The sequence below is a fragment of the Amia ocellicauda genome, chromosome 10 (genome assembly GCF_036373705.1).
Source record: "Amia ocellicauda isolate fAmiCal2 chromosome 10, fAmiCal2.hap1, whole genome shotgun sequence".
Classification (NCBI taxonomy): Eukaryota; Metazoa; Chordata; class Actinopteri; order Amiiformes; family Amiidae; genus Amia; species Amia ocellicauda.
The window spans coordinates 30,992,706-31,004,896 of record NC_089859.1 but is presented as its reverse complement, the minus strand read 5'-3'; the positions used below and the strand labels follow the sequence as shown (position 1 = coordinate 31,004,896).

General features: G+C 38.4%; 1 protein-coding gene across 4 annotated transcripts in view; it reads right to left on the bottom strand.

Annotated features, from left to right (window-relative positions):
* The window catches only part of ripor2 (RHO family interacting cell polarization regulator 2), a 50,672-nt gene extending 40,846 nt beyond the window's left edge, over window positions 1-9,826 (bottom strand). For all 4 annotated transcript variants that reach the window (XM_066715904.1, XM_066715906.1, XM_066715905.1 and 1 more), the window contains exon 1: window positions 9,564-9,826. In XM_066715904.1, the coding sequence (XP_066572001.1) occupies window positions 9,564-9,633 (70 nt within the window). In that variant the 5' untranslated portion in view covers window positions 9,634-9,826. The remainder of the gene's footprint in view (window positions 1-9,563) is intronic.
* Window positions 9,827-12,191: the final 2,365 nt, after the last annotated feature.

The window sequence follows — 12,191 nt, the reverse complement described above, 5'->3', positions numbered from 1 at the left end:
CAATTACACCCTAATGCATTTTGAATGTGTATAACAACCTGCTTTGGTGGGCTTTTTTTGAATGTGTACAGCAGCAGAAAGTTAGTTAGATCAATATGAGAAAGGTCTACTCACCTCTCTGAAGCACAACTACTTTCACTGAAGCCCACAGTCAGTAGCTGCTGGGCTACTGACTGCCTCTTTCCATTGGCACTAACACGCAGCCTTTATGTCTGGCTTTCACTCGGTATTGACGACTGAGGTGACAGCACATGAAAAGTAAGCATCCGAAACGCCTGGCTGCTTAAATCAAAAGTGCGTCTACAGTGTATGTGCTTCCCGTTAGATCCGGCGGGAGGCAAGCTGTGAAGGACGAGCAGCAATCACAGGCATCCCGGTTTCGGATAAGTCTCCCTTTAAACGGCGGACCAATCAGCAGCCACTAGACACGGAGTGGGCGTCCCGCATTGGTTGCACTCAGAATATGGGAGGGGCTTTACTACCGCGTTTAGGCGCGTTCGTGTTGCGCAGATTTCCGCAGTTCTGCGCTGCTCCACCAATGGGATTCTGCAGATGTGCGCAGAACTGCTGAACGCTACAAGAACACGACCAGTGTCGCGGGAGAGCTGATAGAGATGGCATAGCGTGTTGAGTGATCTCTTTTTTAAAGCATCAAAACAATAGAGCACCCATCACCTGCATATCAATTATGTAGGTTTTAATACATTACAAACTTTGTATAAGTGCATCTATATATACACACTGATTTACTGCCCTTTTCTGTTTCCCCAGCAATATTAGGCACACATATGGTAAAATTAAATTTGCTAAATGGTCTCGGCTAACCAATTATTGTAGATAAACCATTCAATTTGTTCAAATAAACCAAATATGATAAAGTCCACGATTCAACACGATTATACAGGACTGAGAATAACTTTTTCCACTCTGCCTGTCTTTCCAAGAGAAATGACTCGCTGCAGCCCAGTTCTGCCAATGCTACATGGCTAGCAAGCTTAATTCCACCGTTGTCTGAATGCAAATGGATAAATGAAGTGAAACGGACTAATTTCTGTCTAACCTAATACATTAAATCTCTTCAACTCCAAAATGAAAGATCCAAACACGCTCTTCAATTGCATCATAAGCTACTTTAAATAGAAGTAGGAAAACGTAACTGACAAAGAAGGTTTAACTGGATTTAGTTAAATGAACAACAACAATATGTTTCTGGTAATGAAAGCATATGAGTCCAATATTTAAAACAAACAAACAAACACATGTTTTTTTTCATATTGGAAGTGTTCAGACTAAGAGGTTATTAATAGATGAGATGAACTAGCAAAACACTATGTTAATATTATTATAATTTATATAATTAAATGAAGAATTTAACTACAATTTGCATAGAGTACATTATTAAAATATTAGCACCCAAGAATCATTTTAATGCAATACATATTTACACTTACCGCGAACAATTGTTCTGCTTTTGTAACTTCAGCAGTTTAATATTACTATAGAGCAAACTGGCACATGAAAACCTACAACAAAAAAGCTTTTAAAGACAGCTCTCTAAATACCATTCAAGTCCGCCGTGCCTACCTTCAGCATGTAATTGTGCTTGTCATCAGCATCCCGCTTCAAGGAATTATATTTACAAGAAACAAACAACATCAAATATTAAAGACTCTAGTGTGCCATCCGCAGATTCATATAATTTGATCTCACACATTCTTGTATGTCTCATTTTGTGGGTTCGGTTGTCACACCTCCTCTTAAATTGTAAACTGCTGTGCTTAACAATTCCAACCCCAACAGCCTCTGACTAGAATGCTACAATCTGATAAAGGAGGACAATGGAGAAATCCTGACAATTCTCCTTGATTAGAGGCCTCCCAGTCTCCAAATTGCCAGTATGGGTGTCAACTTGGGCTAGAAATGTGTGTTAGGGTTTTCATGCATTCCCATTGTGGGTTGACCACTAAATTGTGCATTGTGGTCTAAGATGGATTTGAAAACAAGCCTCTAAAACCAAAGAATTCCATAAGCAGATCCATGCCTTGTCATGTACCGCTTAACCACCCTGTGATCTTTTTAAAAACCTATTCAATACTTCATTCATATGTGTGTGTGTTTGCGTATGGCAATGGCTGAGAGAGAAGGCACTGAGGGTTAGTGACTATATCACCAAAAAGCCTTGACTGAGACTTCTCGCCATGCAGTAACAGAACCAGATTTTCAATTCATTCCTTGTGTTTATGCATGAAGTCCTCTGACTCTTTTGATCGGACGTTACTTTAAGGGTCATATTACTCGGGATCAAAGGTTAGGCTGAGCAAAGGAATAAAGCTCCAGAGAATGATGGGCCATGACGACTCAGCTAAAAACAATGCTGACAGGTTTTCTCAAACCTTAGGAGCATATAGAATAAGTGAAAAAATTGTGAAAAAAACAAACCTGGGAACTTTTGTCCTTCAAATATTCAAGCTTTGTTATCACACTGCAGCCTAAATGGTTAATCATAAAGAAAAAGAGCCACTGTGCAATCCACCAAGCTTGTTCTACATTTCCTAGCTTCTACTTTCTGTGAAGATGTGGATTCATCCCCTTCTATTTCATTTCCTCGAATTGAAAGCCATTTAAACACCTCATGTTTGTAGAAACATGAGATGCATAGGCTAAAGTAGGTCAATAAGTGGAACAATCCAGTAGTAGACACCAAACTATTGTAGTATGTGTGGGATCTATGGATGCATACCAGACATTTCTCCCAGAGCTAAATGGCATAACTCTTAAACTTTATGAAACCATTTAAATACAACAACAAAGCAGAATGTAGCAGAACAGCCTGGAGACCCACAGTCTGTCAGTAGTAGACTTGCAGAAATCTCTCTGGCAGTCGCACCAAACCCCAAGTTGCCAGCCAAACTACAATGTGCAATTAGATCCAATGATTTGAAATTGCCAATGACTCCCTATTCACACCCAAACACTCCCCTGCCCACTTTTAGCTTCTCGCCCAACCCTGGCAGCTGTTGAGGGTGAGCACGCACCACAGATTCACTCACCATGACCCAGCACTTGGCACACATATACACTCGAGCTTACTCTTCATTTCCATCAGTTCAAGAAACACACTGAAAAACTGTCCCCTGCTAAAGGCCCTCTGATGGACACACTACTATATTTTGACTATGCTTTTCAAATTAAGATTAAACAGAGCCTGTTTTGCAAAAGTCTTATCTTTGCTCTTTCACTGTACGGAAATGGAAACACTGAGTAGCAATACTTGCTTCTCGAAGTCTTCCTAGCTGTAATGCGTGTTGTGTAAATGCATATTGGGACAGTTCCATGTTTGGGCTTTCTGCATTGCTATTATTTCCGCCCTGTTTGTCATTTGTCTTCTGCTTTTATATTAAACTTAACATTAGTATGAAACACTTCAGGATTTCAGGAACTTCTTGCATAGATTTTCTGGGTTCTTGTCATATCTCAACATTAGAAAAAAGGCAAGAATTATCGAGGAATTATTAAAGGAAAGCATTCAAGCACATAGCTCTAAAATATTATTAATACCATCCACCCAGATGTGTGTGCAGAGCATAACTTGAAAGAAAACCCTTATTACATGGTTGTTAATTAAACAAAGAGATTATGCAAAGTCTGCAAAGTCTGTGTGCAGAAGAGGCCCAGAAGACATTTTAAAGCTTAAAAAAGGCATGGGCCCACAAACGTTGATATAATCTCTGATGCTGTAAGGACTGTAGCAGTAAAGCCTGTAAATAAACCCTCCTAGCCAGTGTTTTCCCTTTTTTTTCACCCATTAATCACTTTTAAGAGTCATTCCCCTGAAATACTGTACATCTCACTTTTCAGCAGCCCTACAGCAGATCATGTTTCTTGGGGGAAAATGCAAGGCATGTCTAGACAAGAATGGCAGAATAAATTGATTTGTGAAACTGAATCCTGCTTTTTGCATCTTGTGCTGTTGTGGTCTCTCTTATCCACTCTGGTTTTAATACGTGAACTGGGTTTAAAAAGAGTTGGGAGGTCTATTTTTTTAAGAACTGTTTTTGCAGCTTCATTAATAACCTCTTAACATGTCAATTTCAATTGTCATGCCTTCACAAAATAAAAAGGTTTATGTGACACATTCTCAGCAAACTGCTTTACTTGATGACATGTGGTGTTATTGAGTACAGATACACATTTGAAGATCAGCAACACATACAAATACATTAAATGCAAGCACAGGGAGGTTCTTAAAAACCTTACAAATGCATTGTGGGCATTGTGAATTCAGCTTTCACTTAGCAGCATGTTTAAATGTTCCAATAAAATGTGAAAATGTTCACTGGTCTTCTGCACTGCTGTTGACGAATTTCAAACAGCAAGAATTTCATAGAAAAGTCACTTCATTTAGTTCATACAGACAATCTAAGAAAAAACAGCCTTTAAATAACTTATGATGCCCATGTAAAAACAAGTCACTACAGTGCTTTGTGCTTTATGTTTATATATTTATGTCCACTGCCATCCATAAGGCAGCTTCAGGCTTGTCCCAGATATGGATTGATTCAATGCTTGCAGGCACTCCGTCAGGCGATACACTGTACTGCAGCCATATCCAGCGAGTCTGAGCAACATCCCAGGGAGCAGTTTGAAATAATAACACAATGTATTATGTATATATTGGGTACAGGTCCCCTAGGACTTCATATCATCTTTCTGAGACTGGATGTTAAGTAAGAGCCAAAAGAAATTAGCTAGTTAACAAACAAAATGCTTCAGAACATTCTGCATTGTGTTTAAGCCTTTCAATTGATAACAATGTTTTCCAAGTTCTACTAAATTACATCACTGACTGTAACATCTATGGCCACCTTCCAGTACAAGTAATAGTAGTAGTAGTGATATTAGTATAGTAGTAGTATGACTTTCAGGAGCTTTGTTTTCCAGATATGATTTAACTGTCAACCTTTCCCAAATAGTTGAATATGTAATCATTTTGAGATGGAGCAGAAGATAGAAGGGCAATCTTTGGCCTCTTTCACAAAGAAAGCTTGTACTGTTGTATGGATGCAATATCCCGTGTACACTGACTTTCTGAACTCAGACGCTCTGCTACTTTACAGTGCTCATCAGATAATACTGTAAAGCTACTAACAATGCAAATGACTCTTTTCGGCGCACTCATCCTTGAGCATGTTGACCTTTTGAATCAATAAGCGGCGAGATGGAAATATAACCATATTATATATACGAACCTCAAATAGAGTGGAATGTGCATGAATTGCAGTTTTGCTGTAGTTTTGCAACATTACTGACACTCTATTTCAGCTCTGCGAGAAAGAAAACATGTTTTAAAGCCTGAAGTGGCTATGAAAGCACTGAGATTATATAAAATGGTTAGGTACACTTTTCTGTAAAATCGGTAAGTTATAAGATCTGCCAAATAAATAATATATACGACCCACAAATTTGGTCCTTGGACAACCAGAAACATTGTAAAAGTGGATAAAAAATGAAGAAATGAGATAGAAGGACATAGGTTTTTGAAATTCACTGTGTTATTGAACATAGTGATTAAAACAGAATTAAACAAACAAACTAGGAAGAGCTAGAGTAGATATGTGAAATGTAATAGCTTCAGAATAATGACTCTGCGGTCCAGCCCTGTCTCCGACGCCTCTCACTCTGAACTGTCTGCAGCACTGAGACCCACACACAGCTCGCCCTCGTGGTTGCCTTGGGAACGCGGTGTCACGGCAGGGAGACTAGCCCCTCCAGCGCAGCACAGTGGCACGCACTCGCAAACAGCAAAACATCAACAACAAGCACATCTATTAGAAAGCTAATGCCTATTTGGAGTTGTACTGTTTGGTGTGCTGTTATTTCTTTAATTATGCAGCTTAATCAAGTATTTAAAAGGTAAATCAAGACAACATTTCTTTCTTGCTGTTTGCTTCATGTGAGGCCTGTAACAGACAGTCACGCAGAAAGCTACACTGTGTATATACCATGGCACACAGTATGTGACAATACCACTACATTCATGGATGTCCCATTGATGCAGCATTAATACTTTTCTTGTGGTACACTTGACATTCATTATATTTTGTTATATATTTTTTTGGTCCAGTTGCCTACATTTCTTTTCTCATTATGCATGAAAGAATAGTTACTACTCATTGCCATTTACAGGGCCACAGTATTTTGTAATGCAAATGTCGGCTGCGTTTAAATATCTGGTGTTTATAATTGCCTCGTCTCTACGGCTAAAATTAATTAACTGTTATGACCTAAATAAAAGACAGCTATGCCCAGGCACTTGCCGCTGGATTAATGAGCTTTTGCACTGCAGTATCACAATGTAAATAAAGCGTTAAACACTTTTTAAAATATTTTGTTGCTTCTCACTTAGATATCTCTGCTTCACCAGGTGCATTTTGGCTTTAGCCATTGCTATGTTAAAGCAAATCTTGTTGTTGTGTTTGCCACCAAGCCTTTCTCTCTCTGTAACCTGCAGTTAGTTGTATCAGAGATGATACTGTGCCCCACCCAGGCAAGACCCAGCTGAGTTATGAGATGTTTCTTCTTCTCTTTTTTTTTGCTTTGTCTTTGTGGCAAAGTGGTTGCACTACGCCCAGTTCTGTTGATTAAAAAATAACACTGCTAGCTGTTTCCGATTCACAGAAAACAGAGCAGCTGTGATAAACAAGTTGATTAGGTTTTCATGGGTGATCACTGCCAGAGATCATGATCTTTTTATAGGGTAAAAACAGACACGAACACAGACATCAGCACAAAAGCAGACTGTCCATCACCACGTAGATTACTTTATAAACTGTACAATGTTCAAGACTGATACAGTGTGTTTATTGCTATAATGGTTGATATTTGCACATTTTACTATTCTAAAAACATTTCATTAAAAGTGCTTCACTGGTGGTGTGCCTCGGAAATTAAGCATATTGATGAATCAGTCAGGGTGCCTATTATTATCCCAGTAAACACAATTCAAGACATACTTGAACATATTTTTCAGTTCATCAGCTTGAGAGCTAGCAACCCATTAGCTAGCTGATAGGCACCCACAATCATATAAAGGCAAGAAAAACATATTTACAATCAGTGTTGCCTCAAAACAAAACCCCTTGTTCTTTGATTTGATCTCCTCCTCCCTGGCCTCCACCTGCTTTTTGGTTTGTCAAATGCGAGAGAGGAAACCACATTACACCTCTCTGCACAGGACAAGAAAAAAGGTTACTCCGAGGGCAGGGGCAATTTAAAGGTCAAAATCAAAGCACATTAACACATTAAACTCATAATTGAGATTACCCCACCATATCATCCATTCTAGTGTCCATTCATAATTGATAATTCAGAATTAACATTACATCATCCAAATGAACACCAAGCTAGGGATACTGAAAGTTACCTCATGCATCATGTCCTGTTGTGGGTTTGACTTCTACCTCCTTCTCCCTACAATTAATCTCCTTTAATTTATTTGTTTGGCATTGTCTGAAAGGGGTATGCTAGCTCTACTGCTCTCTGCCCAGGAATGACCTCTCATCGGTCACTCTAAGCATCAGTAAGTTCATGTGTGAGTAGGGTTACCTTGAACAGAATTAGCCCGTAGGTTTAGGTAAGCAGACATAAGGAACATTGTATTGCTTTACATCTATGTATCAATAAATATGTTACATAGGTTCTGACTGAAAGCCTCCTTGATTTAGTTTTTTTTGTGTGTGATCATGAATTGCTACCATAATACATTACTTACAAGCAGTTTTGGCAAGTCTGCTTATAAGCTATGTCTCACAATGGTATAAGCAACATGACAGAAACAGCATGTGCCACCCTGAGTCCACAAACCAGACCCAATGTTTATGTCTGCCTCTGAGGTTTCCCATCCATACAAACATCCCAAACATCTCCTACTCTTGGAACATCAGCTAAATGATACTTCCATAATTTCCCATAAGCCAAGGGCTGTGTGAAACAACCAATATCAATATTTACTAGGGTAAATTATAGTATCAGCATGCTCTAATGTATTAAGGCACAGTTAACACATGGTAAAATTGAAAAGTGCAAACAATCAAGGTAATAACCATAAGAAACTAGTGCACAATTAAAATGGAAATTGCCTGCGGTGAACTTCAGTATGGTGTCATCATCCTCGAAGCAAGTGGTTTACTATATCAGCTGCGTCGGGAGCTGACAGATGTAAAGGGGTTAAAGCGCAAACAGAAAGTGACATTTGCCTTGTAGCTATATTTGTACTGAACATGTTCTGTAATACAGAAAAGCCCAGCATAACCATGTTCAATTAGAGAGCCTTTTTCCATTACCCGAGCCTTCTGAAAGCTATGAACAAATAAATGCTCCATCTTTTATCATGATGCAGCCTTTTCAAATCTGCAGTGCTCTTTTGTGTGGCTATTATTCAACCCTTGTATGATCTATTGCTATTGCTGTAGGTCTACTCAGAGTGTACCTTTCTGCAAAGATAGCCATCCCTAAAACAGCTCCTCGTTTCTCCTTTCCAATCAATTTTTGTCTTCACTGTGTTTTAGAAAACAATACATTTTTAAGAACCTGACACACTGCGGTTACCTTGTTATATTTACAGGTAGAGAGGAAACTATGGATTTTGAGGAAAATAAGGCTCTGGTAGTCTCTCAAAATCAATATCTGTCAGCTGTTTTACACCTTACACATAATTAACCTCTACATGGATTTGTGATCGAAACCAGTTAACATGTATAGTTTAGCATGTGCAATTTAGATATGTTACTTGAACTAGACAGTAGCTTTCCTTTAAAATATGCAGGTGTCCTATCAGGCTACACACACCACTTGTTAAACATTATTACATGACACTACAGTGAACATAAACACAGAAGCCCATGCATTTCCAAACCAATATAAACAAAATGCTCAGCGGAAAAATTTAAAAAACTCAAACAGGTGCTAGGTACAGCAAACTACTACCAACATTAGTCTATCGTTTGTAATTTTTCTCAAACTCTTATGTAGCAGGAGAAACTGAATACCACTGAACTCTAACAAACAAGCAAGCTTCACAAAATTAATCTAAAAATTAACTCCTTGGTTTAGAGAATCAGTTATTTTTAAAATAACACCCACACACGCAAGCACAAATTCAACTGCTATGGAAAGTGTAAAGCAGAACGAAAGAAGAAGAAAAAATACAGGACATTTTATTCATGCATTTCTGTATGAATTTCATGCCAAAAGTGAAAGGTTTTTATTTTATGACATTCAATTAAGTATGGTCTAGCTTTTCTGGTGCTCACCTGTTACTTGAATTATAAAGGATTACAAGTAAAATAGTAATACGGATATTAATAATAGCTTAAAAAGATATTATACATCCTCCTAATCCAGTTCTCCACATTGTTAAATTGGTCCCAGTTACACTTGCAAAGGGTCTTCTATAAGCCAAACTCATTGCATGACCTACCACTCTGTAGGACATGGATATCAAATGCTAGACTTGCCCTTTACTGAGTTATACAGCAAATGTCTCCTTGTCCAAGCTACAGTACCTTCAAAGAAGACGTCTTCAGATTCCTCATGCATCAGGGCATCTAGGTTATCTTCAGTGATCTCTGTCATGATGACCACTTTTTTGTTAAATGGCAGTCTTTCGGCGATTTACTGTACTGTTAAATTGAATCAGTGTTGCCCAATTCCTTTGGGCAATTTCCTAAGATAATCTACGCTGCCTCTCTTAGTTTCTGCTTGACTGAAACAGAGAGCTGCGCAGTGCGTTTCTTCGCTGTGTGAGAGAAACTCACAACTCCACCACCCTGGCTGTGTTTCATCACCAATGTACAAGTGTCTTCACTTACTTCTTGTGAGATAATGAGATAACAGGATTCAAATACATCCTCATGCATTTTGTTTCTTTTCAAAGATGGTTTGTTTTAAAGGATATGAGGTGAACTGACTACATTTTGTTTAAAATAAAATCTTCATTTTCAGCAGTGACTTATCGAAAGAAGATCATGAAATGTAATGGTGACTAATTTAAGGAAAAGGGCCGGTTTATTGTCATTACTCATTTCACAAGGACTATTCTTTTTCATTATAACTGAAAGACGTTCAAAGCCAGCAACTTCATGTTTTCTTCAAGCACATTAACACCTGATTTGAAAGTCTACGTCTTACAACAAGTGGCTGCTCATATACATTTATGCTGAATAAAATACATTTTATGAACAAAATCAATGTATTAATAAACTCAACAGGAAAGTAAGTATTGGTCATGTGTAATTACAATGGAAATACACCCAATTGTTATAGATTCTTTCTCATGTTTTCCTGGGGTAGCATTGTGTGTCACTCCTCTCTTGTTATAGGAGTTAAAAAGAACTGTTGAGTGCTGTGTTAAAACAAAGCTATCATGTGTCACAGACAAGGTGATAGGATTCAGTCCAGTGAGACAAGTTGAAAGACAAGGCCCCAAAAATAGTAACTAGGTTGCATCCAATTGATTTCAGCTTGCGCTTTCTGCTCCAGTCTCTTGATCGTCCTCTGGAGCCAAATGAAACAGACACAGATCTTATAACAAAGGGGGGGTTTATGAGATCGTATCCAACGTGCATTTTATTGTATCAGTGTTGACTGTTTGGGGGTTTTACACATGACTGAATCGAGCCAAAGAAATCCTGATGGGTTGAAATTGCACTCATGGGAACTAATCAGTCAATTACACTGACCATCATTAATTAGACAGGATAAACAACTTGTGTGTCATACATGACACACCTTCTGCTATCAAACAGAATTCAGTGCCCATGAGACAACAGCTTCTTGACTCCAGCCTGCCTGTATTAATTAATATATAATGAAATCTACTAAAGCCAACAAAGTGATTTTATACGACCTATGTTATAACAACAGGAGGCAGATATCAGAAATTGTATCTCACTGAAGGACCAGATCACACAGGTGACAAAAGCCCCTCTAACTCCAGTATTTTAATGATTAGAGGAGCTACATATCCTCAGCCACTCGTGTTAACAGTGTCAAAATGCTCCAACAGAGTGTGAGACACTTCTAAACACAAATAATGCAGCTGGGATCAAATCTGTTCATATTTGACTTTGCACACAACTAAGCACGATTCACCACCCCAAAGTGTACAGTATGGATACAATAGACAAAATACCTCTCAGAGAGCACATGTTTTTAAAATCACAACAACATCAGTCTCTCATTAAAGGCTACCAGTTCTACAAAAAATGTTTCTTTGAGGTTTTGTAGCAAATTCATATTTTGTTTTTGCCTCCTCATGTAGGTGTCAAAATAACTAAATAAGGGCCCTTAATAATTGTCTCCTTAAATCTGGTCAGTAGAAGGGCTGGTAGTGACTAGTATTTTTACAGATTGGACTTCAGGTGTTCAGAGAGTTGTCATGTTGAACTTGAGCCACTGCAAGCAGCAGTTAATAATTAATGGCCTCATAGAAACAAGACACCATGGGCAAAAAATAATTTAGGTGAGCAGCTGTGTGTTAGGTAATATGAGTTATAGGGTATAGGATTTGAGTTTTCTTAGATGAGGATACTTTGAAAAAAGAGCAAGCAATGGAAAAAAGAACAGAACAGGTATTCAGGACAGGAGGAAAGTGACCAAAATGTTGCAAAACGAGGAAGGAAATGAAATGAAAACCTTCCTTGAATTTCTATTCATATCGGAAGTAAAGAGAGCATTATTATTAATATTTCTGTGTGTAATTCTGTTCAAATGTTCATGTCCTTTAACATTAGCCTCCCGTTCCCTCGTTCAGCGGACACGTCAGTTGCGCTGAGACCCGTTACCCAGACACCAAAGTGATTTGTTCCCCCCAGAAGCAACCGGGCAGCAGAACAGTCAGCCAGACAAGCTGTTCATTTGGAATTTGATCTGCTTTTTATTCAGTGATTTACCACTGTTTTAATGCTAATTGACCTGAATGCTTATATCAAATGTAATTACTGTAGTCCTCAGAAACAACACTAAAGGGAGGAGGAGGAGAAGGAGATGAAGAAGAAAAAATATTCAGAGCACAATTAGTCCTTGGTAATATATGGGACAGTCTCCTAGATTAGTATTCAAACATGATTATACCAAAAATGACAAGATACCCAGTGACAGGCCACATTACAGGTCTTTACATACTGATTCAC